This window comes from Paralichthys olivaceus, chromosome 14 (assembly GCF_024713975.1).
Source record: "Paralichthys olivaceus isolate ysfri-2021 chromosome 14, ASM2471397v2, whole genome shotgun sequence".
Taxonomy (NCBI): domain Eukaryota; kingdom Metazoa; phylum Chordata; class Actinopteri; order Pleuronectiformes; family Paralichthyidae; genus Paralichthys; species Paralichthys olivaceus.
Window position 1 is genome coordinate 13,544,722 of NC_091106.1, and position 27,334 is coordinate 13,572,055.

A 27,334-nucleotide genomic window follows, 5' to 3' on the forward strand; every position below is an offset into this window, starting at 1 on the left:
ACTACTGTGCAGACTCTGGCTTTAAATTCTGTGCAAGATGGAAGCTTTTGTATCTGGGACATTTTACCTTTGTTTCTAAAATAATCACCCCTCTGTCATACAGTCATACACTCTAAGTTACAAACCAAAATAATTAATAAGTCTGACAGGATGAGAAACACTCGTTGATACACCATCAGTTCAGCAGATTACCGGAATTAGCCAAAAATGTTGGTAGGACTCCCTCATTGAACAGAAATTAAGAATAAAAGCTAAACTAATGCAAAAACAAATGATTCTCTAAATCCATCTTTTCACAAAGCCATGATGCTGGAGTGTTAGGGTTAGTGGGTAAGTTTGAGACATTGTCAAAGAAGAGCTTAGACACATTGTCTTCTTCCTCTGTTATACTGTATCCCTGTTTCACCCCTGTGCTCTGCAGGATCTCATTCCTGCTTCATTAAAAAAGCCGTTAGGCAGGTCAGTGACAGACAGAGCAGTTTATTTGCCAGCAGATCGAAGCAGAGTGAAACACAATACCCAGTTTCACAATTAACCAAGGTGATCAAAAGTGGCATTTTAACTGGAACCACACGTTCCCAGCCTCCAACATTGTGTTTTTATGCAGCATTCTGGGGCTGCGCTTGGTGGAGGTCCAGCGGCAACAACACATCACAAGGACTGTCAATCACGCTGAGGTTAAACAAACTGAGTGGGTATTCCTGCCAAAGCCAACAGGCATGGTAGAGGTATATTGGGGGGGGGACGATTTTAGGGAAGGTCTTCAAAACCAGGCTAAGCAGAATAAATCAAGTGTGGCCAAAACACAGCAAGAGACAAATCCTGACGTTTCTGCCATGTTTTACCTCCTTTTCTCTTCAAAGAGCATCTCTGCACTGCGGATTTCACTACAGAGCAAACAAATATGTAAATTATGATAGAACGTCCGGGCACATGTTCAACTGATAAGCCAGAGAGCGTCTGTGTGGGAAGGGTTTGTGTACAGAACGTCAGCAGAGGCACTGGATCTCTGTTTGCTGCATCACACAGCACACGGTTTAATGCACAATCATAACTCACTGTGATCTTAAATTTGGGCAGATGTAGATAAATGTTTTAAGTGCCTGAGTGCGCACAGCCAGAGTTTTGATGCCTCAGGAGACAGTGTTGGACTATCAGAGTCACGACGTTATTTTGTGTTTGGCTGAATTCCTGTTGTTTTGTTAGTTTTTGTCGAGGGAACTGAAACGTGTGTGATCCCGGTGGCAGAATGTAGCAGTAAAACTTCAGCACAGGTCTGACTCTGATGCTGGAGCTTCTAGTGAAGGAGCTCCTCATTTGATGCATAACATGCAAGCACGGCATTGTAAACTTCACCGTAACGACTGCACTGTGTTTGCCAAGCACCACCGCCAGTAAAAACATTGTCGGAACACAGAGGCCGCTGCAGGATCATGACTTTCTGTCAGTTTTCGGAATAAACATTTTAAGGCAATCAATACCAGAAAGTGACTTCCCCCCCTTGTGCACGTCTGTGACTCAGACAGAAAAGAAATAGTGGAAAAGGTTAAGCTGGCAGTTTTTTTTTCCTGAGAAAAAAGAATGAAAGATCAGGAAGGGAGCGGAGAGAGTAGAAAAGAAAGTGTCGTGCAGCCAGAGAACATCGGCAACGATTGCAGCAAGAACCTTTAGCAGAGGATGAGGAAAAGGACTTTGAGTAAGAAAGGAGGCCGTGTAGAGGGAGAGAGTCTCTTGCTGGGTGCGAGCGACCTTTCCCGACAGGTGTTGAGATGTTTCGTCACTCCTTCGACGTCTTTAAGAAAATATCAGTTCACTCTCACCGCTCCTCCTGTCATCTTAACTAAGCCTCCATATCTTCCAGAATATCATCACTCATTATTTGGCCTTATGAGCAGGCTATGATGGATCTACTGTACACCTCTCATGCACATGCACACACACACAAACACACACCAGCGAGAGATAGAAAAAGCCCTAAGGCTGTCGCTGATGCAAAAAAATTTCAATTAAAAAATAACTCAAAAGTGTACTACCATGATACCTACGTTCAATGTGTGATTGGCCACTAGGGGACAGTGTAACCATCTGACATAGCATCACGCAACGGGACATTTCAAAAACTCATGAGGGAAATATCTAGAAGTAACGTAAAGTATATGTATAATACAGTTCTGCTGTTTAAAGTTTAAATGGCTGGTTTTGGTTTTCAAATGCAGTAAATATTGTGCCTCAAAAATGTTGATAGCAATAGAATAAAACTTTTTTTTTGGCAATTTATTACCAAACTCTTAAGGTGACTAGTGTATAAGTATGATTTTGGCCTTTTTCCACAAAATCTAAATAAAACCATCAGTCACATGGAAAAAGACTCAGTATGCATGGTTGATCTTTTCCTTTAGGTTCATTAAAACATCTGCAGACGTCTATTGTCCCTGAACTAACAAAACAGTTGTTATGGTGGAGAGAAGTTGATTATTTATACATTTACAATAGTCACACACCCCTGCAAAATTGTTTGGTTGGTGGAAGTAATACTGTTTAGAGAAATGGATCCATACAGTCTGGTTCCACTTTTGGTGGTGCCTGCTAGACAAATGAAAACAAGTCACTGATCTCAAACTTTGGTGATGCTGCAGGCAAATGTGTGCAGCATCTAATCTGGAACATGTGTACCAAGTTACCTGCTGGAAAGAAACAGTACCTGTCAGCTGAACACAGAGTCCTGGCCTTTCAAATTCCAGTGTTGAACTTTATACCTCTCCTTTAGGGCACAATACTCGAGCTACTGTGCACACACACCACACCACACCACACAACACAACACAACACAGGTACTGATTCTTTTGTAGTAAGAAAGTATCAGAATAAGTGAATAAAACCAAGAAAATGTTCGGGTGAAATTTAAGTTGCTATATTCAACATATTTGTGTTTGTGAGTCAGTTATCACCCAACTCTGTGGTTTCCTGCTGCTCAATGTAAATATGTCATCAGCATGTTTATTCTGTGTGGCCAGCAGAAGCAGAGATCTTCATTTTGAATGTAAGATTTTAGGACTGAACAACAAGACGATTTAACATTGGAACTAAAATGGCACTCAGTAGAGTTCATAACTCAGCCAAGGCCTAACATTCCCTTTATGAAACCACATTTAAATTCAGTAGATTGGGATTTTGTTTGGATCTGCACCACATAAATATCAGTCAACTTAGCACACCCATTTATTTTTAATCTACGCAAACGTTGAACAACTCTGCTCCTTGATCCAAATCTGCACCAAAATGTAATGAGTTCTTCCCTGACCTGCACCACATCCATCCAACAAGTGTCATGACAATCAAACAAACGCAGATGAAAACATAACCTCCTTTGCAGAGGTGCTGATTTATACTTTTTCACTTCGCATTACAGCACAGACCTGTTGTAATATTTAGCAAGTGACATTTACAGAACAGATCGACACAACCGAACCCTGAGGTACCTGAGGCCCTATAGATTCTCCCTTCCTGGAGATCCTGCCCTCTGGTAACATGACTCTGCCTCGTTTTCGTTCTGTGGATATCCTGAGAAATGTGTGTAAGACAGACAGAGAGAAATCTCAGCAGATATTGAGTTTCTCAACAGCAGCATGAACTGAACTCAGAACAGCAGCCTGCAGTCGTAATAATCATCATATACTTTATTCTCCTCTCTTAAACTCTTCTCTCAATACTTTACTGTTAATAATAATAATCAGCTTTAAGATTAAAAAAGACATGAATCCATTTAAATATGCAAATAACCTGATGTAAACATATAGATAGCATCAAGATATAATATTCCTCTCTCGCAGCAGCATGACTTTTTATCATCTCACTTAGTTTACTCACACATCATGCAGCATTAAACATCAATGCAGTTCTCATCTCCACGAGGCAAAAGAGCGCAGAACTCAAATGGCACTAAGACTCTACACACCGTCTTTTATACTTTTAGGAAGACATCTCATATTTTACCATCACTTGTAACAGCATAACATACAAACAGTGTCCGGGCACACTGGTGACTCCACAGACTTGGTTCACTCTAAAGTACAGTACAGGATACATATATGGCATGTGAGGATTTATATACTGAAATGGACAATACATCATCAGTTGGACCACAGGTTTTATTGCTCCTATCCTGACAGTCAGTATGATGGAGGATCAAGGACCCAAAGTTTAATCTGCGCAGTGATAATGTACCTTTGTCATAAAAAACACATCATTTTACGAGAATACATTTGCTACCATCTCATAATCTTCACTCCCGTCGATTGTCTTCATTAATCAAAGAAGTCATTCCTGAAAGAACAAGCTACATAACGCCTCGTAATATGGGACAAAGTGCTTAATTTTCACCTAAGTCTTTAAGGACAGGTTCAGATATGTTTTTAATCTGTTCATCAAGGGTCACTGAAAGAGTTATTGGTTGTAATGGACATTTATCGGGTAGTTTTTCCTATTCTTTGAAAGTAAATAGGCTAAATATCATGTGGGGGTGTCTCAATACATAATAGACTAAGAAGAAGAAAGGAAGAAAAAGGATTTCATTTTGCAGGTATTTGGTCAAAACACATTGTGTTGGACAAAATAAACAAGAAGCTCATGTAAAATTCATCCTGTTAGCAACAATTAACCAAATTCTGTGGAACTGTATCCAATGGTTCAATATTTCATTCAAAACCACAAATGTCAACCTCATGGTGGCACTAGAGGAAAAATCTATGATCCACTATCTGGTAACTGTGAATTCTGTGCAACACTAAATAATATAAAACATCATCTTCATGTGCAGAGGAAACCACACAGCAGCTCCTGGCTTTCATAGCTGCTCTGTGATTTCATTTCCAAACAAAAACAGGAACTAACAGGAGCCAACGATTATGTTTTTGAATTAAACAGCTTCATGGCATTTCCATCCACTTCTTTACACTGGATAAATATTGACAAGCTTGTACGGTACAGCTCCTCTACTGTACAGTTCATATACACTCTTTGTTTTTTCTTTGTACATTGTCCAATGAGCTCCTTTATTCGCTTATTGGCAGAGTCCATATCAAAAGAATCAGTCCATCAGCCCCAGGTTGGGTATCCGTTCCACTGGGATGAAACATGAAGGCATCACGAAGCACAGGAGGCTGAACACAAGCACAACTAGAACTCAGCTGCTGTGGGACAATGTCTGTGTCAGTTCATCTCATTCAACCAAGTGGCAGAGAGGGTTGAATTTAAACTATCACACTGGATTTGAAATCAAAAACATTCAATTCCTCAAAGACGTCTCAGTGAATAGTTTAACTTCAACTTGTCACTCCTCTGGTGAAAGTAGGGTCCCGATTGTAAAGATGAGGCTCTGCGGAGGGTTTTGCTCGTCTTTATAAATGTGGCTAAAGAAAGTTTCACAGTACCAGAGTTTATTAAGATGCATGATATGACGTAAGGTGAAAGAAAACTGAAAAACATCAATGAAAGATGAAACTATGGCAATGTAAATAAGATCTGCAGAGAACAGGGTTACCGGGAAACAGTGAAAGTTCTTTTCATGAAGTCTTCTCTTTCGATGGACACTGTGTGGGTGTGCTGTCGCATATTTTCCTACATAATGATAATCTTTTGTCTCATCAGCCTCCGCACACAGACAGGATGCACTATTTCCAACCAGGAAAGTTTTTACACTTCAGGCTGCAGCACCTCATGTATGTGGAGTGAAGATAATGTTTTTGCGGCAGAAGGAATAAGTAGTTTTGTTTTGATATTAGTTGTATTAAGGAAACAGAAATTATTTGAATCATACAACCCTCAGTCCTGATTTCTGTCAGAGGTTGTGAACTTCCTCTTTTTGACCCTAGAGGGAGCTACAACTGTGTTTCACTGAATGACAAGCAGATCCCTGTATTTCTGATAAAGTGTCAAAAGACAAATAGCACCAAGAAACAGGCACACTTTAAATGTAAAAATGTAGTCTCTAATTAAGTGTGCGCATAATCATAATTTTGCACAATTGAAAAAAAAGTACTTGCATAAGAGCCATACAGAATAATAATGGTTCAGGTATCAAACTGTGTGTGGGCTGATTTTCCTACACAACCCTATAAATATACACCTGCCATTAACCAGAGAGCTGCAGAGACAACAACCCACACAGTTTCAGTGTTCTCAGAATGTGGGTTTGTCACTTACTGCACTGATCCTTGCTCTCCGACTCCCCTGGCTCCTTAATTATCGAGTTTTCATCTCACACGAGGTAAAGCTGTGACTCATGACACAGACACATGCATATCACATACATGTACATTACATGCGCACTACCAGGGAAACTAGTTTTTCATCAGGGTCTAGATTTGCTCTTGTTTTTAATGAGCTGAGAGCAAAGAGAGCTCTGTCTGTGTATGGGTTGACTATCTCTGCCAGAATCGGTGTGTGTGTGTGTGTGTGTGTGTGGTAATGCATGGCCACTTGCCACTGGAGTGCATATGTGTGTATGTGCGTGCATGTCCCTAGCATGTGTCTGTATGAACACTTGAGGGTTGTGTGCATCTGTATGCATGGGAGTGTATGCATGTGTGCGTGCGAGCGAGTGTGTGACCTGCAGCTGTGATGTGGATCACCCGTATCCACTGCTGTGGATGAGGAGGATAAATAATCCAAGGTGCTCTCTGTTAGCTGCTTGATACTGAAGCCAAATGCATGTGAACGGAGCATCGACCCGCGTCGTCCCACAGAAGGACCAATTTGCCAGCATTCAAAGCAGCTTGACCCAAACCACCTTAACATGAATGCAATCATTCAGTGAGAGGCGAGAACATTGGTCCTCCCCGGGGGCCGGTAGTTTTCCCTCCTTTCAGAGTTGAGAGCTGCTGCACAGACCTGACACTACACAACCAGTGCATCAGCAGATAGTCGCAATGACAGTGACCCCCCTGAACACAATCAAGCATTGATGTCCAGTCTAATCAAGCTTAAGCCTGCTGAATAAGCTTTACCACGGAGATGGTGTGACTCATGGAAACAGACGTGAAGGAATGAGAAAAAAGGTGAATGGAAAAATTGGAACAAAAAAAAAAATGATTATTTTGGGTTGGATAGCTGTTGGAAAGTGAAATCTATTCCCTCGCAGACACTCCGGATGTTGGCTTGTACATGTGTCTGCTGCCTATGTGTGGGTTCTGTTGTACTTGTGTTGATTCTGTTGCATATCCAGTGTGTTTGTGTGGGCCAGCTCCTGATCTCGTGGTGGTACGTCATAAAGACTCCAGCAGGGAGAGTGTGAATGCTGTGGATCACCTCCTTGCCTTTGTTCTCTCCACTCGTCTTAGAACCTGGTGCTCTCATGTTTCAGCATGCGGATGTTGGTGAGTGTCCCGCTGCCCCTGTGGTGGTACCCGTAAGCCTGGCGCTGCCCCTCCAGTCACCGGGCGCTGCTGGCGGCTGATGACATGCTGCTGCTGGGACTGGAGCTGCCCGAGCCCCGGTCTTCAAAGACACTGATCTCCAGCTGAGGACACAGTGGCTGTCAAGGTTCATCATGGCACAGAGAGCATTTAAATATGGGATTGTGTAAGTGCCGGAGGATCCTAACGGGTTACAATTCAACAGTCTAATCCTGTCACATCAATTCTCAGCCTTAATGTGTGAAGCTGGTGGAAAATACAGAAATGTCAAAATCTACATGTTTCTGCTGGATACACTACATGAAGGAGGCAGTGTGTGTTTGTGAATGTGTGTGTCTGTTTGTTGTGTCTCTCATCTCGTCTCCAAATATAGTTGCATCTTGTTTAAGGCTAACATCAGACATGCTGGAATAGCTGATGACAAGCTCAATATTCGTCTCGATGCTGCTCAGACTGAAAGTGCTGAGGTTTTTGACACAGTCATTTTGTCTGCAGCGGGCTTGAACTGGACCCATGATGAAGTATTAGCCCATGACGACAACAAGACCAGTTTTAAAGAAATAATTAATCTACTGAAATCAGTTCTTAGTATTAAAAATAATATTATGTTGAATGTTTCACGGCTCTTTGGGAGAAACAGGACTCAGACACAGAGACCATACTGTAAAGGAGCATATTGACTAATAAGTGTTGGTAAAAGGTTGGCCCTGTGACTTGGAGCCTGTTTTCTGAGTCAGTCTGGGCCAGACCTGTGTGATGGTCCAATGACCACATTCTCTCTCTCTCTCCCTTTGCCTTTTCTCTAAATGAAGAACTGTTCTGGGATCACTTGAATGACAGACAGACATGTTTCTGGCCACTTCGGAAAACAAAGATTCCTCTTAGTTCTATAAGAACATTCTGAATACGGTGAGAGCCGCTTGAACAATTCCATGTGAACGATACGATTGTAATATAAAACCTCATTCTGAATGATCAAGCACTTAAACAAACATCCCAACTGCATCTTATAAGGCTTATTTATGCTTCATTTACATATGAAGCCTGTTTCCGTATCTAATGTTGAGCATAAATGAGCCTTCAGGCTGCTGATCCACTTCATCCTGTCTCTTTCACCTTTTCTTATCAGAACTTTTAATGGAGCACGCACACTTTTTCCAGAATTGAGTCGTGAGAAGGACACTTGGCCACTGGGCAGCTCCTCTGCAGCAGCTGGACTTTAAGTGCCTTGTTCAAGGGCACCTTGATGGTAATTTATGAGGAGCAGTGGGTATTTTTTATTCATTTATCCGATCCAGATGTTTCTGGCAGCTCCAGTCTTCTAACTGGTGACTTCCACTCATATAGTCAAATTTCTCCGACCACTAAACCACTGCCACCTCCTATCAGTCGTATTTATGTCTGGGCCTTTATCCTCCAATTCTTAACAAAGAGCGAGCAGCAGCAGTCAAGTGAAGGATACAACCCTCATTCCTCTCTCTACGGGGTCGGTGAGCAGCAGACCTCGAGGAGCGTAGATCTTCTCATTCTGCTCCTGGATGTAGCCTGATATCTTCCTCAGCACCTGGAATAAAACAGGAAACAGAGAGGGGTCACAGAGGCAGATTTGGACATAATCCAGATTTGATTAGTACCATTGGACGCACGATGAAAATCTAAAACATGAGTCGACTGAGAATCCATTACTTGCTTATTGTTACTCAACGTGCACTCAGTGGTACATGTAATAACCATGTATCTAAACGAGGATAAACATGAACAGAGGCTGCAGCAATGTCAGCCTCCTCCTGTGGTGTCTTGGGTGGAAAAAATGAAAAATGGAAGAAATTAGTTTGCCGCCCGTCTGAGCATAGTTAGCATACGGCATGTGATACTAACTCTCTCAAGTCATTGCCCGTCTTTATTTTTCCTGAACACTATAATCTAAACTCAAAGTAATTCCATTATGCTCTCAGTACACCAGTTATTTTTGCGCATAGTTCCAAGCCACTCATGTCAAGCAAGGCTGTATGAATTGAATTACTAAAATTGACGAGCACGAGATTTTCCTCTTTTTGAAGTTTTCCATTTGGAAGCTTTAGTTCCTAAATCCAAAGATGGCTCTCTCCGGCTAAATGTCATGCCTTGGTTAACTGTCGGGGCAATTTGGAAACGCTCGAAAACGTGAGGTGGACAGTTTATTTAGATTGCACTGGCATCGGACCTATTTCTCAGCTTTGCAGTATTGCATCAACTATGCAAAAATCACATAGCTGCAGTGGAGTGAAGCTGATCGTCAAGTTCAGACCAGCCGAGTCTTGGCGAACACATTCAAAGAAGCACGCTTGTATAAATCCTCCTACACAGAACGACTTCACACAGAGTTTTCCCTGGAGACTAGAAGAGTTTAAGAAAACCTAAGCACTGTGAGTCCCAGGCTGCTACTGATAGCAACCAAATGACTGCTGACTGATGGCTAGTCATGCTCAATGGGCAGCTATTAGCAAAAGTGGCATCATTAGAGCAGCTTATTCAGCCTGAGCTACGCCTCTGTGGGCACCAACAATGCTGATGTGCCATGTCTCCCCTTAAACTCTGCCTAACCATGTCAGTCAGCTCCACCATGGCTCACTGGGCCTCATGTACACTGGGAAAGCTGTCATCACTCATAACAAGGGTCGTCAGGAGATGACATATCCCACGGCACAGAGCAGATCATTTAGTGCTTTCACAGTTATCTGAGGTCATCTTGTTTTTCTCTGTGATAAAGAGCAGCCCGCACAAAACCTACTCATCAAATGCATGTCAGAATATTTTACTTAATTTCTGGTGAGAATAATCATGTAGATACAGTAATTCACATGCTAAAAATAAGTCAATAATCTCCTCACCCTGCAACCTGACTGCTGCCAATAGGGTCTGTTGTAGTCACGCCAGTTTGCCTTTATATGTGTTTATTTAGTGTGCAGCTGAATAATCCTGTAGTTCAGTGATAACAAATGAATCCCTTCATGTGTATGTACTGTAAACAAAATGCTGTGTGGTGGAGGTGTGAGCCTACTCTCAATTTGGCCAAGTCAATCACAGGAAAGAAACACAAAAACTACTGGACGTCTGCACATTATGATGTGTAAATATACATTTGAATCACTTCAAGGAAATAACACAGCGTCACATACTGTATATTGTAATGTAAAGGTTATCTAGGACTGATGGACCCTGTGTTTTGTTCTAAGTCAGACTTTCTGTTGCCGTTTTATTAATAAACTTGTTTCAGTAAATTCAGTGTTAAAACTATAAAAATAGGATCAGCGTAGTAAGGAGCTACAGTCATCCACTGTGCTGTATTGAGCTGTAACTCTTTTATGAGTATTCCTCTGCTGATTTATTGAACATGACAGATTCACATCCTCTTTCTAAGTTAACTTAAGGTCACAGCAGCACTCTCAGCCTTGAGAGATTGAAACAATGGAGACTGGGCAATGCACTGAGCACAGCTCCTCTGGGATGTCAAAGGCCTGTTACAGCTGCAGGCACAGCTGCAAATATAAGTGAGCGTTAGTGCCAGTGGAGGCTAAAACACAGAAGAACGGTTCTTTCTACATCTCCCAATGGAAGAAGGAGAAGAAGAGAATTGGGGAGAAAACCAGACTTAAATTCTTCAGTGTGAGAACATGGAAGACGCCTTGAGAAGGCAGCGGTTTGCTTCACTGTGCTGCTTTCAGTCACTTTCAATCAGTCACATCTACAGCTCCATCCAGACCTGGCATTAACATTCGTCTCGGCTCAAAGTACAGACATGAATAAGACACATTGAGGACAGGTTTGAGATCTGATCACTCGCACCACATTTGAAGGAGTGAACACAAATGCATCCTGGGCCACATTAAAGGACTCAACCTACTCAACTGACGACTTCTGACCCATTACAGTTCCATATTTTTACCCTTTCTCAGCTTATTGCTTGGACAGTATATATGAACAATATATATATGTTTGAATAATATATTTGGTATTTGCAAACAGATATAATGTAAATGTTTATTCGTATATAGAGCTGAGCATCAGATGGAACAAGGGATCCCTCGAAATGCAGAGACCCGGTTCAGATGTGAACTGACCTACTTAGAGTTGTCTACTTGGTGATCGGAATCAGAATCAGAATTGCCAAGCAGGTTTACACATACAAGGAATTTGCTGTATTGTGTTTGTGCACTCATGGAGCCTGTGTCAAGACCACCTCTGCAGAAAGCAATCAATATTTGGCTTGGAACAATCACAATGTATCCAGAGATTGTTAACACAATATAAACTGTGTATTTTGCTGAAGACTCAGATCGCAGAGCAGCAGCAGAGACACATAAAGCGGAGCCCTGACTAATAGGTTTATTGTGGTGCAGGGAAAGGGACAATCTATTCACTGCTGGGTAGCTCTCAGGGCGACTCAATCCTCTTCAGCATAACAATATGACAGTCAAGTATCTAAGCTCTGGGCCTCTGTTGTACCCACATGTGTGTGTGTTTGTGTGTGTGTGTGTGTGTGTGTGTGTGTGTGTGTGTGTGTGTGTGACTGCCCCCCTGGGAGAAGCTTTGTGAGTGTCCCCATGTATCGCCTGAGAAACAAAGGTGTCACAGTCTGTTACACATGCATGACATGAGCGTGTACACCTCTGCGAGACTGAAAGTTGCTCATGGCACCTACTGCAACATAAAGGTACGTGTGTGTCCAAGTAGCCACATTCTTGTGAATAATAGAGGAAGAAAAGAGGGAGATGGAGGATACAAACTGTGAGCGAGCGAAGCTTTATGAACGCTTGTGCACACGTGTATCTGTTCTGACATGTTGGGAGCAATCAGTGTCCTTTGATAGGGTGAGATGTGAGCATCAAGGGCTTGTGGTGCTCCAATGAGTCTGCACAATGATCCACACTCACTGGTGTGTGGTCGCTTTATCAGCACACACACACAGCATCAACCTGGGTGGGTATATTTGATCATCGTCAGTCAAAGCGTCATTTAGCCAAGATGATAAAGTTAAACAAGTAAATAAACAACTCTCCCGTAAGAGCTGATATCATCTTAGTGTATCAATGGGGCGGCACACAGCTGACAGCGAGATGAAAGCAGCCTCGGACCTTGACATTTCTGCATGACTTCAGCACAGCAATAAGTCCTTTTGTACTTCTTGGTCAAGTTCCCAGTACCTCTGTGCAGCTTTGATAAAAATGTTTATAAAACGCAACAAGACCAAGGAGATGAATGTTGTGGGTGACAAAGATCAGAGTTGAGAGGCATGCTGGGACTTCACGCCACTCTAGTTTCATCTAAAACACTGACAGGTACACACAAGAGGATTAATCAAACTCACTGTGTGTGTGTGTGTGTGTGTGTGTGTGTGTGTGTGTGTGTGTGTGTGTGTGACTGGGTTATGTATCCAAGCATTTTTGCCTCAGCGAGTGACAAGCAGCAACACAGCCGCATAGAGGTTTCCTCAAGACGGACATTGTGGTTGTGCCAAAAGGTAGATGCCATGTTACAGTTGGCGTGCCATGCCGAACCCACAGGCACACAGGTGTGGGCTTCAGAGCGAGTTCTGAGATGAAGTGGACGGACGGGTGAGGGGAACGTTGTGCAAGAGAGAATCAGATCATATCTCCTGTTATTTTGGCTCCGCTGCCCTGTTTGAGCGGGTGTGCATAATATGTTCTGACCTAAGAGACCCAGAGTGCATTGGAAGACACAATTAAATACTTTTGTTTGCGTGTGAAAGGAAGCTTTCATACAAATGGACAAATATGGCAGTAAATAAGTCTTTTAGATGTGCACTGGAGTTTATAATAAGCAGCTGTTCATGAATAAAGTCCGAGCGAGACAATTATTCCAGCAGAAAGAATTCTACTGCACACAGAGGCTCCAGGTCTGGATTCAAACCATAGACTGTAAATAAAGATGGCCGACATGAGAGCTTCCCAAAAGTGAAGCCAAAGTGTTTGGTGGCTGGCTGCAGTATAGGTCATAAATCCTGCATCCTCCATGTTTGTGGATTGGACATGGATCAGAAAGTCAAAGTTGTTAAATACAGCGCCGACTCTGGCTCCGAATGTTCAAGTTGGCAGCCTGTGTATCCAGGATAATCTAGTTTGTTTTCTGGAAGGGGGCAGGAAATGGAATAACATGTGTGGGATTCTTTATTCCGGTGGAGAATGCTGAATATGCCTGTGGGTGTGACCTTTGACCTTTGACCAAATTCAAATCAGTTCATCTCTAAGTCTAAGTGAACATTTTACACCAAATGTTAAGAAATGTCCACAAGTTGTTCCTGAGATGTTTGTTGTCAAACCATAACTTGTTTTTGTGAGGTCACAATAATCTTGACTAAATTCAGATTAGTTCAAGAATAGGACGGACGGAGAGACACCGGTCACAGAGGTTTAAAATGGATGATTAGTTATCTATTATTTCTTAGATTTACAGCACAAGTCCACAGGAAATGTATCAGGTTTGCTCTGGGATCCATGATAAGCCAAACTGCAGCTGGAAAACTGAGACTGTGGCTTCTGGAATAAGGAACTCATTTTCAACAGAAATATTTTTTAGCTGCAGAAAGAAAACACTGCAGAGGAATCATACAAAAACATGCAAAATTTAGATTTAAGAAAGTTGTTAAAAAACTTGTGGAGGATTAAAGGAATAATTCAGCATCTTTAAAATACATCTAATTTCTCTGAGACAAGATGCACATTGAACATGAAGCTAGAGCCAAAAGGAAAGTTTTTCTTAACAGCAGATTTATTCTAGTGGGAAAAGCACAGCTGTTCATCATTACATTTCTCAACGTGCAGCCATCGTTGCACAGATCTTGTTGCACATAATAGCTTTCTGACCATTTTGGGCACCAGCATTAAGGTGTCTGCAGGTTTATTACCTTCTCATAGCGCGTCTCCATGCAGAGGAAGACGATGTAAGCTGTGGCGCAGGCCAGACATCCTTCCAGGTACGACTGACCTCCAATTTTTTCCGCCTCGACATAATAAGAGTTCAGGGTCTTCACCGTCTCCTCCAGCAAGGTTCGCTCAATCTACTTCCAAACACAAATAGACATCCAAGTATGAAGGCGCGCTCACACCATAAGGACTGTGAAAGTGAAATGTGTCGGAGAAGCTGTTCAGCTATAAAACAGCCTGCCAAACAAACCAGCTGCACTCTGCTCAAAATAAAATACCCAGAGTTTGTCTAAAACAACTTAGAAACACACCTCGCTTTCAGAACATTAGGACGCTTGAGGCTGAGGTGACACATTAGACCGACGTGTGACAGCAGACTTGTGGTTTGAGCATCTGACAGAGAACATTTAAAGTGAAGTGACAGATGAAGTTTTCTAATGATTCCTATACACTGACCCCCGCTGTGTCTCTCTCTGTCTGTCTGCTTGCTAAACATTCACAATATGCCAATACAGAAATGTAGGAAGAGCAAATGTGCACCTCAAATCAACAGCACATTTTTTGCCAGTGATTAAAAGTATTGAGAGTAAAAATGAACACATAATGGCTTCTTTTTCTTTACCGCTCTAGCACCTGTAACACAGAGGAGTTGTAACAAAGTTGTGTCACTTTTATTCTGGTCTTGTCTACTTCAGGATTTTAGAGACCATACTACAAAATCTGTATCCAATCGTGGACAGGATGTAAAGGCAATATCATCATACTTTTGAATGATGCATAATGTTTGGCTTTCAGATATCCATCTAATAAAATATAAATGTTAAGATTGTAGAATTAGCTGCTACACACAGTTAATAAAGTCGTTTTGCAAGGTATATGGATATTATAAAGATTTCACTCATTAAAAACAATAAGATACTATGATTTATTACTTTCTGTGCTTTAAGAATAACCATGTTTTAGTAATTAATAAGGATTGGCATTAAAACAATGTCTATATTATCGCAATATCATTTTCAGCAATAGTAATATTACAAAGGTTCATTCTATATCAATCACACCAACACATCCACAGGATTGCTAATGAAATAGAAACTAGAATTTCATTTGGCATGAAAATCACTTATAATAACATAGATAATATTAAATGTGATGAAGCTCAAATCCAGCATTGTTATCCTGCACTTAACAGTAGAAAAACCCATTGGTTGAAGTCTGTACTCTACTGAGGGCATTTTCTGATCCTCAATTTAATATCAGGATATCTAAATTACAATTTAAAATTATAATTCACATAACAGGCTTGCTATATTTAGTCCAGCAAGGTTTATTATTGATGTCATCATTTTGGTGATATGACAATGCTATTAGAAAAAAGGGCACAAGATAATATCCATCATTCACCAAGTGTTCATCCAGGATGCCCCGTAGTGCTGATCTGATTAAGCCTTATTGAGCCATCATTCTTTTTGTGTGTGCCAACTTGCCTGTTTCAGGCAAGTTGGGTGTGTGTGTGTGTGTGTGTGTGTGTGTGTGTGAGTGTTTGTATTCATACTCACCCTGTTGTCAAGCTCTGAGGGGAACTTGGTCTGGAAGCGGCAGACGGTTCCTTGGCTGTAATCTCTCTGTACAAACACCTTTGTTACCAGTGATGCACTGTGCCTCAGCTCCTGCAGATTATGGAACTGAAGGGAAAAAAACACATTAAATTAGAAGATGGACGACGTTCCAAAACGTTTTTTGATGATGTAAAGATGGGGTGACACATCATGATTGACAGTGGAGACTGACTTGTGATTGGTCGAGCACATGTATCGGCGGGACATCAATACTAAGGCTCCTGTAATAATGAACAGTGAAAGACTCACTTCACAGGGCTGCTGAGTGTGTTTTACGCCCAAACAGACATTTCCCCTGAGAAGCAAACAACAGTGAGCAAGTGGGCCAGTGTAAACCTGTCCCCTGCTGATCTAGATGACTCCCCTCAAGAGGGTGGTAATTAGAGATACAGTAGGAGATACATCGAGGGAGGGAGAGAGGGATGAAGAAAAAGTGGGGTGAGAAAATACAAGGAGAAACAGAGCTCGAGGGATAAGTTTTTCACTAATTATTAGAGCCCAGTCTATGTTGATATGTGGGGGGGCGATGCGGATACCGATATTGCGGAGTAAAAGATTTCCCATAGCAATATATATGCCAGTAAATATATATTATTATTGAAAATAATTGACAATTATATATTCAACTTTATGAAAGAACTGTAATCAAGTTTAATCATTCACGATATTATGAATAACTATAAATAAAAAGAAAAGACAAATATAAGAAATCTATGGAACTTGAATTAAAGCTTGAATCAAAATAAATGTTTACCTGCATGTATGAGCCTAAGTCCTTCCCACACAGACGCAGCACAGTGCCAGCCTTTCATGTCTATATAGGGTACATCACTCACAACTAAGAATAGCATCCAAGCTGCTATTTTCATCCGCTAACAGCCACAATGATCTTAGAGCCACTAGATCTTTCTGTCTGCCAGAGCTTTTAATATCCTCCTTTTTACCTCCTCTGTCTCAGCCACCATCCCCCTCCCTGTGACACCTCTAGACCATCAGGACAAAACAAGTTACTCAATTAAAATAAGTGATTATCAGAACACGATCGTACATCATGTATTCAAGTTAGAATCAGGAGGGTTCATTAAGATTAAACTGGTCTTTTGTTTGTGGCTGTGAGAATGTGAGTGCACAGGATTTATACAGACATGAGAAGTAAAAGGTGTGTTGATGTCTCCTAAGTAAGACTGTAGTTTTGCTGCCAAATGAAATAAAGAATAATAATAATAAAGAAAGGTAGGATAACAAATTAAAAGCTTTAGGGAAAAAAAGAGCAGAAATAGGACGAAAATTAAGAGAGACAGACAAAATGAAAGACAAATGAAACCAAGAGAAATTAGAAAAAAGTAAAGGGGAGATGGTAAAAATAAGTAACTAGCAAAAGGAAGGAGGAAGAACTGGGAACTATGGAATGAGCAGGATGAATGAGGGAAAACAAAGAAAGCAAGCAAATAAAGAAAAATATAAAGAAAATTCAAAAATTGTACATATATTATTGAAGCAAATATACTAAAGTACAAAACTGAAATATTGTAAATGAACCGTGAAAAAGGTCAAATACACTTCACACACCTCTGAGTAATAAAACCCTGTGTGAAACCTCAGGGCTTCACCTCCACTGTAACATGCTCTGTATTCAGGCAACCCTGTCTCCAAAAAATTCTCAACTGCAGCAGCAAGTACAACTAGGTTTATTCATTTTGAAATATTGCAGACATGTTGTTAAGCTATTTGGCAAATCTATTTCCACTGTCTATTTCCCAAACCTTAGCTAAAGTGCTTTTGCTGCTGTAACCAAACCCCCGGACAGAATGTTGGATGTGAACTGTGGTGTCAGGTGTGATAGGTTGATAGCTTTGTACGTCCTCCAACCATACCAGCCACCTGCTGGTGACTCTGCTGCTAAATGCAGGACTACATAAAAAACACAAACATTATCCGACATGACATAATCTGACATTGCCAGTGTGGTGAATGAATTTAAAGGAGACGGTTTAATTCAGGGCAGTGGGACGTCATGGTGTGTTTCGGCCTCTTGTTGACCCTCTCGTCTCTGCCTTATATGTCCGTGCTACGTGTAACTTGCAGCTGAGCAAAGCAGACGGGAGTCATGTCTCTGCAAGTTCACCCATGAATCACGCAGCCCATTTATTTAATATCTCTCCCACTGCTCCCTTGATTTTAATCAACTTAGAGTGTAGACTTTAAAAGCGTTTGGTCTATTGGGGATGTCATGGTTAAAAGGTCAAACCTTTTACATCTGACTTTAAGGTGACGTATTGTGACACTGTGTTCTAGTATTTCTAAAATTGAACTGATTGGCCAAACGAGAGGCCACACGTTTTACTCTGTTAACCTCTGTTTGATAAAGAGCCTTAAAACCTTGCAGCAAAGACTGTAAGTCTGCATTCTACAATCTGTGAGTTTGTTCTAATGAAATCTTGATCTGTTTGAGACTGTACAACATCATTGAGAAGTGTCAGATTACAAGATAAACTGAAAAATATGAGAATAAAGATCTGCTTCTTTACCCGAGACCTGCAAACCTATTTTTTCATTTAACTGCCTTGTGGTACTTTTCCCAATCAATTGATTACAACTGTGCAGCTTTCCATTCTAAAAAGATGACCTGCAGTAGTTGAGCAAGTAAAGACCAGCAGCTGCACAAAGAGCTGTTCAGTTGTTTATGCAAAGTTCTGTGAAGCCAGCAGAACCTCGACCATAGTCATGAACACGCCTGTTTAACTGACCGACCAAGTCACATATGTTGAGTCCCAGCTGCCACTGCTACAGAGCGCTGGTTGCCTGATTATATAAAGACAATGCACAATTTGGGCCTTAACGATACACATGAAAAGTGTGAAGCCGATTAGATGAACCGTTCTCAAGAGTCACAGACAGACAGACAGACAATATGTTGTCCGATGACAACAGCAACCTCATTCTCTCAACCTCATCCTGACTGACCAGGAATCCTGTATCCCTCTTACTGCTTTGATAGTAGAGGGCTTCATCAAACATTTCTTTGGTCACGTGGTGTTGGCATTGCTCTTGCATGTCTTCATTTAAGACTGGAAGATAAATGTTTGCTGTTGGCAGAGTGCTGATGTTTATTTTCCTGCGTGGGAGACCAGGTTCAAATGCAGTCTATTCCTGTGTCTGAATAAAGCAGACGAGCAGACAGCAATATTCAAGTGTCACACTGATCACTCAGAACTCTATTAAGATTCTCTGCATCGTGTCTGACTTCTACCTCCACCCACACATCTGGACAGACAGAATTGATCCAGAGGGAAATTTAGGCAAAAACAAAGTTTGAGCTTGTGCGTTAACTTAACATATGAATGAAATAAGTTAAATGGGTTACATGAGAAAGAAATATCACCAGTTAAGATCCTCTTGTAAATACTTACAATAAAATATGGAACCAGTCATGATATTAAGCACATAAACCTATAATTCTAACTGTTGTGATGCACATAAATTCAAGTGTAATTTGGTTACCAATTAGCATGGCATAACAGAATGTAATCTACAACCTTCGTTATAATGGTTTATCAGGATGAAGCTTTCTGGGGAAATTTCACTGGTGCATAAAGACAGCCTCTGGAAATCCACTGCACAGAATAACCAATTATAAAAGAACCGGGCGGATAAAAGAACCAGACTCCTCTTTGACAATTAGTAAAGAAAGTAAAAGAATACACTGAATGCATCAATGACCTCTCATGAAAGATGCCTGTAGAATGAAAACATATTTATCATATTTTCTTTTAGAGGGCGCACACAGTTCCATGACATATAGGTATAAGATCTGTGACTGAGGGGCCAGGAACCTTTCGGGTGGCACATTGTATCAGCAGTGAGCTGGGAGCGAGCCAGCCTCTGAGGTGATTACTGCAGCTTCAGTTCCTCAACAGACTCGAGCGAGGACCGGTCGACGGACTGAGGAGGAGGAGCTGCCAGAGATGAACTTAATGGATCCTGGGAGCGTCCATGCAGCACAAACAGTCTGCACCATGAGCTGATTGTTACTCAGTCACTTAACGTGGTGCGTTTGCTGACTTGGCACACGATAAATGTCAGAGAATGAGTTCTGATATAAATGAGGGAGGGAGGGAGATACTCACAAAGAGAGTGAGAGAGAGAGAGAGAGGGAGGCAGAGGGGGGGGGGGGGGGTACAGTATGCTTCTCATCTCAGACTCCAATCACTGTTGGTTACAAACTGCAGCAGCCTGTTCACATTAAATATGCCATGGATAAATGATGGGCCCTGGACATGCAATCTATCTTGAGTGCACATATATGTATTTGTGTGTGCTTGTGCATGCTATGTTTGTGTGCATGCGTGGTTATGTGACAGCGCGGAACTAATAGAGCTTGGACACGGATGCTGGCAGACCTCCAGAGGAAATCACGGCCACTCTGCCAACTGATTGCTGGCTCAGAAAAAAAGATGATGACTCCTGCTCAGCTATGTCCACTGAACCTTTACCTGCAGCATCACTATGCATGAACTCCACCCACTCATAAAATGAATTCCTCTTCCTCCTCCACTGAAGTCATTATTATGATAACTAAGGCAGCTATGTCTTCAGGGTGATGGTGACATCAGCAAGGACACAAAGTGGGGAGAGGAAGATGTCAGCCTGAGAGATAGAAGACATTACTGAGGCTAAAAATACACCAGGGAAAGCTACTGATGCTGTTTGGAGTGACTACTTGTGGCTCAGCTGAAACAAAACCACCTCTGTCACGGATTCTCTACAGCTGCTTTCCAACATGCACTGAAATCCACAGATCAGGCATTCTCTGGAGCAGCTGTATGGGAGAACTCAAAATTCAGAGTGAGAGCCTCAGGACCTTCTGTGGACTTTCTCCGGCCAGTCCCCTTAAAGTCAGCAGAGTCGATGTGAGAGCATGGCAGGACATCATTGGCAGGATTCACTGTGAGTGAGTGGAGGTGTTGATGTATCTAACATGCAACAGACTCAGAAATGGTGCCACACACACATAGAAAAACCCCTGACCAAGACATGAGAGAGTTTTTGGTGATAACAGCCGACACTGGTTTGATCTATGCAGCAGAATTAATACGTAACATCCTGCCTCTGCCTGCTGCACCACCCTCACCTAACAAGCTTACATCTTCTGTTCAGGTTGCCAAACATCAGTATGGGCGGCTATGGAAAGTACATAAATGCACCGTATTATGAATGTGGAGCAGCGTGAGTGCGAGGAGAAGAGCTGAAGCTGGAGCGCAGAAAATCTGAGCACAAGCAGGGTATATTTGAGTGTGAGAGCATGAAATGAATTAGACTGAAAGACCACACTCTTGAGGACAGAACCCCAAAGTAACAAGGAAAACTGTACTGCAAAGTGCTTTGAGTGGTCATCGAGATGAGGAAAGCTCCATATAAATACAGAGCATTTCTGACAGGAATGAAAGAAGTATAACTCCAGAGAGATGAGTTTGCAAAAGCAGCTTCAGTATCATAATTTATTTAAAACCTTGGAAGACACATTGAGGTGGAACCCTCATTTTCAATGGGGCCGAGGTACAGTAATACAAAGATACAGGGAATACAATACATTTAAATTCTAACTGCAACTAAATAAGTACATGGTTATACCAATTCAAATAAGTGAAATATAAATAAAAGAAGAATGTTAAAAAGTGTATGAATGATTCAAAAATTAATAAATTAAATTAAATGATAACCAGTAGTTAAAGAAAGTAATGAATGTGGCTCATTAAAGATGTAAAGGCTTGTGAAGCTGATTTGAAAGTATGGAGGGAGGACAGTGTCCCTGTCCATGGTGCTGACTGCTCCACCATCATCAGTCAACTGGATTCACTCCTCCTTACCAGTTAATGCACGAGACACAACAGTGTACATGTAGTTATAGTAACACTGCTGTTACAAGCTGTGATTCTGGAAGAAAAATGAAGAGACCAATTCAGATTTTTCTTAAATCTGCGTCTCTACATGTGTGGCAGCCATTTCATTCCAGTGTCTGTTGAATTTGGGAGAAATGTCTGTGGTTTAAACAATTGGATTAACATGTTCATTCTATTCTCACACATACATGTACATGGAGGAAGAGGAACTACTCTAATACTGTGTAATGATACTGCAGTGTTTTCCAGAGCTGCATGTGGGAACATCTACAATCACAGTGAGGGAACTAAATGAAATTGAGGTTCATTAATAAAAAAATAATACGATTGGATGACTCTGCTGCTGCACATTTCTAACAAGTGCAGCCGCTTGATGTGGCTCCACATTCACCCACAGAAACCTGAGGCACAGCGAGCAAGACGTTCACTCCACATGACTGCATCTCCCATCCTGCACTTCTTCTCAGAGACCTAGAGTCGTTCTCCTCGTTCAAATGAAGGAAGCAGCATCTCTTACCTCTGTCGCCATGTTGCGGTGCAAGAAGGTGCAGAAGAGGATCCGTCCCGCGCCGAAGACCGACAGCCGTGTGCTCGTGCCGTGCGGGACAACGCGACTACACACGCGCAGGAGAGAAGGACCGGACACGTCGAGCTCGCGCGTGTGGGTGCGCGCACAAAAGTGGTGTGAGCGCGGGGGTGAGGATGGAGATGGAGATGGGGATGAGAATGGGGTGGGGGGGGGGTGGGGGTTGCTAAGTGCACGTGCATTTGTATAAGTGCATAGTGACGATTTCAAGGTCAGACTTTCAAAATGTTGAATATTAAAAATATATCAACAATTTCAATGTAACATGGATAAGGAGAATACCAAAGACAGGTCTAATACTAAAAACAGACAAACACACAACATAGAGGTGAAAGAGTAACAATTACAACAATTATAACAAAGTAGATAATTGAAATAATAACTATGATGATAATGATTAAGAAAATGTAATACAGTGTGTTAATACTTGTTGGCTGCTATCTGCCACATCATTCATTTTGATTGGTGCTGATGTTGTAACTGAAACAGCTGAAAGATCAAATCATTCACTTCAAACGAGCGATTTTTACTGTTAAAGTCTGCAGCTTTTAAAAGTTTCATTGACGATCAATAATTCACACAAAGTGGCTCGTTTCCGTTTCCACTTGCTTCCACTCCAGTCCAGACAAGCAACAACTATTATTTCTTCACTCGCAAGGATGACGTGCAGCATGAACCGCTGAACAAGCGAACATGTTGGCGTGCACGGTTTCTACGCGTACGTGTTAATATAGCACATTTCAGAGCCTGCTGTGTACACAGCACACTTGTGGTGCAGCTATAGTCATGCAAAGCTGACAAAGCTTCAGCTGGCAGATAATGCATTCAGAATCTTGCTCAAACTTACGAGCCCCAAACATGTCTTTGCTCCATGGACAAAATGTATGCATTATTTTATATTACGATTAACTGACTCAAACATGAGAGACCATGAGGACCTTAACTGAAAAAACACTGAGTGAGACATAGTCATCTTGTGTTTGGATGCACTGGGACAAATGTCAATAATAAGAAACAATCAATCCTGCAAAATAAATCTGCACTGTGTGAGATCTCATTAGTAAAAGTACTTTATTAATGCCATAATCACTTCTTCTGAATTCAGAGGAGCTGTACTGCTATCCAGGGGATATAAAATATATGAAAACGTAATTAAGTTGACAGACAGTGAGTCCTCAGGGAAATATTTTATTGAATTTATTGTTAAGCATGAACCACTTGTCACAGCCAGCATGCAGAGAGGCTGTAGTGTATTAAAATGTAAGCCTGATTTCATATTAAGTGAATGCTGAATAGTCATACTGTGTGTTTACCGTAGACAACACTGTTCTTTAAAAGCAGATGGGCTAGAAAAACAAGAGGTCACACTGTGGTGACTCATACTGTAGTCCATATGTTTAATGCACCATATTAAATATTTATTAGATGCCACTTGGAGTTGCTATATTGCCCTTTTTTTTCTCCAGAATAGCAAATTCTTCCGAAATCACGAGTGGATCATGATTTTACTGGGTTTAAATTTTTTACAAGGTTGACTTAGAATTTTAAAGTATGGCTAAAAATGTGGCCGGTAAAAGCTTCCTGTGCTCTTGACAAACTCAAGGACGGGGAAATGTTTTTGGTTTGATAAAGAAGACACGGATGAAAGATAGATACTGTATTTTCTCTTTTTAACAAAATGACTGATGACGTGCTGAAATTAGTCACTTTCTCTGTCACTACAATACACATTCCCCGAGGTATGCTTGGATTCTGGCAGAGACACTCAGATTCACACACAGGCATGCAAATACACACAAATGTATTCACAAAGACACAGCGGCAGCCAGCTCTCATGAATGGAAACGGAATCCAGAAATAAGATGGAAGAGCTGTAACAAAATGAGAATTATGCAGAACTAATATTATTTGCCAGGATCCCGCTGCTTGCTCCAGATTGCTTCAAAAGATGCATATCTAATCACACACTGGCACAGATTCCTTTGGGGTGTAAGCATTTGTATTCACATTCACAAGTTTTTGTGTGCATGTGAATCAGTGTGTGTTTGTGCATGTGAGTGTGTGTATTCCTCAGTGTAGTTTCTCCTCAAGGCTTTCAGCCACACTTACACACACGTAGTACAGAAACCTGAGCCTCTACAGGAACTATTCAGTGGCTGGGCTATAACACATTATCAGCGTCTCTTGTATGTGCACAATGTGTTGGACATGGGACTGAAGACAATGAGACTGAATGTTCACGCTGGAATGTGAGACTGTGACACTCACACACAACAGAAAACATATGGCTGAAAATCACACAGCTACAAGAGGCCGCTGTCATGTAAACACGTGTCATACTTTAAGTCATACGTGATCCAGAGACTGTTGTTCCTGGATCACGTATATATATGTATATATATATATATATATATACACACACATGCATACAGTTTATATGTGTATGTGCATACATCACCACTCACGGAAACACACATAAGCACATTTATATCTCTACACACACATATAAATATGTGGACACACGCACACACACAAAACATATGTATGTATCAAAGTGTTGCCGTGCTTGTTGAGCTGGGTGTTAATGTGTGAGCAGTTTGTTTGCCTGGCATGGTAGTGTGCTAACATTCAGTACGTTATCATGGTTACGTTAGCATGTTTGCTTTTCTGGCAGTAATCTCTATGTGGCTGAAGGCAAAATGAATGTAATCTTTCATTTTCAAGGTATCCTGTCATCAGCTGATGAAAACTGATATTCCACAGTGAAGTGTTGAACCAATATACTGAAGGAAAGGAGTCTTTTATACGCAGGTCAGTGGTATGAGCAGCTGGGGTCTGTGGTACAGTTATAGCACATGTAAGTGTATGACGGTTTGTCCCAGATGGTTTTGTTTGGTTTCAGACTGACATAGAAATGTTTCTTTGGTTGAGTGTTGACTGAGACAGGAAAGATATTGGGGCCTGGTTTTTATGACTGATTGTTGGGGGATTTAATAAAATAACTGGTTTGTTTCATTCTAACTTCCTTCATGGCCGAACACATGCATTCCTGTTCATATTGAGGATATAATGAAAGAAGATGCCTTCATATTACATCTCAGCCTGGTGTGAATCTGCACTTCAGCAGAAAATAATAACTTTGAAACAGCCTTAAATTATCATAATGACCCACAGCACTCTACACACACACACACACACACACACACACACACACACACACACACACACCCTTTTACACATCTCTGTCTTCATGAAATATTTATTTCAGCAAAATATCCTTGGTTTCCGCTTCTCTCCAAAACTGCCAGTTTCTATTTGAAGCCTGTGCTGTGAAATGCTGAAGATGGTGATACTGACCCTGCAATGAAAAGCGGAAAAAAAGAGCTAAAGAAAACAAAAAATATTCCTGCGGTTTCTTTTGCTCTCATGTCCTCAGACTGGAGTGTTGAGGGAGCGTTATGAGGCACTTTGCCGTTTCTTGGTTAATGTGGTTTCGACTTATAAGGTTAATAAAATCATCACCTGCGCTGTGGAACTGGGTTCATCTGACCAGCTCTAACACTTCATTAAACTTTTGTGTTTGACTTTATTAAGTGTCAGTTTTGATCTTATATATCATAATATATTACTGGTCATGACTGGAGGGAATAAATTGGGACAGTTGGTCTCCCACAGTTCAAATAAACCTGCACCTATGGTAAGGGATACCTGTGTGAATGTGTCTGTGTGTCCTTAAACGTCTCTGTGTGTGTTTTCCGCATGTTTGCAAAAGGGTTAAGTTTTGCAATAGACGTTGGGAAGTGAATGCACTGATGTGATCACTGACATTTCCCACAATAGCGCAAATCTGTTTGTTTTTGAGTTTGGTTGTTGACATGAAAAGTCTTGTCCTCATTTGTGGCTTTGTGTGTCTCTGCTTGTGTGTGTGTGTGTGTGTGTTTGTGTGTGTGACTGGGCCGTCCTGGAATGCTGACCTGCCCCCCCTCCTCTTGGCAGTCAAATCAGAGCTGGACACTGTTCGAGCAGTGTTTCCTGGGAGGTTTGGATGCGAGAGCAGACAGTCTATATTATCCACTGCTGCTGAGATCTGAGCACCAGAGCAAATTTATTTATGTAGTGGAGCTTGCATGTGTCTAACAGTGACATCAGCTTCTACTTTTTGCATGCACATGCTACCTGTAGAAGGGGGTGATGCACAAGATTCACATCGAGATTCATGCACGCCAGCGTTTGCGATCCCCGGCTTGTCTGGGCATTGTGCCACAGCAAACACCCCTTCTCCTATTGACTTAACCACAAGTTGAGAATCTCACACATAAATACACAAATACTGTCAGAGGAGCATATTGAAAGAGATCTTGTTCTCTTCCAACATGACAGGAAATGAGAACTCTCAAACCAAAAATACATTAAATTGGAATAACTCAAAGTAAATAAACATCTCAAATACCATCCAGCGTTCTGGAAACCAAAAGGCAAACTAAAGAAAAAACCCCATGAGTCATCTTTTTCAGTGAATCTGCATTTGGAACTGTCCACACGTCCTCCATGTCTCAGAAGTAGGCCTACAGGCAGGATTATTTTGTGTCTGTGTGGCCTGATGCTGCAAGAATGTTGATCTGTGGCTCTTACTGGTTATCAAGTCAGCTGATCTGATATCAACACTGGCTACTTAGACACCACGTGTTCCACAAGACGAAGCTTGTCTGGTTTGACAGATCATTAACAAACTCTTAGGAGAAATAAAAGGACGTTTGATAGAAATGAATCTGCTCGTCCTCAACGAAGAGCCACTGAGTTTTTCTCTGCTCACCCCAACCGGTCGAGTCAGAGTTCCACTCACATTGAGTCTGAACCTGCTTGAGGTTTCTCTCCAGTCACCCTTGCCTGCACA

General features: G+C 41.5%; 1 protein-coding gene across 1 annotated transcript; it reads right to left on the minus strand.

Annotated features, from left to right (window-relative positions):
• Positions 1-2,955: 2,955 nt before the first annotated feature.
• golga7bb (golgin A7 family, member Bb) lies at positions 2,956-22,531 on the minus strand. The gene is made up of 5 exons (XM_020095438.2): positions 22,372-22,531; positions 15,895-16,020; positions 14,317-14,469; positions 8,875-8,976; positions 2,956-7,516 (listed from the first exon to the last, which is right to left on the minus strand). The coding sequence occupies exons 1-5, from the start codon at positions 22,381-22,383 to the stop codon at positions 7,430-7,432; spliced, it is 480 nt and encodes a 159-aa protein (XP_019950997.1). The 5' UTR covers positions 22,384-22,531; the 3' UTR covers positions 2,956-7,429.
• Positions 22,532-27,334: the final 4,803 nt, after the last annotated feature.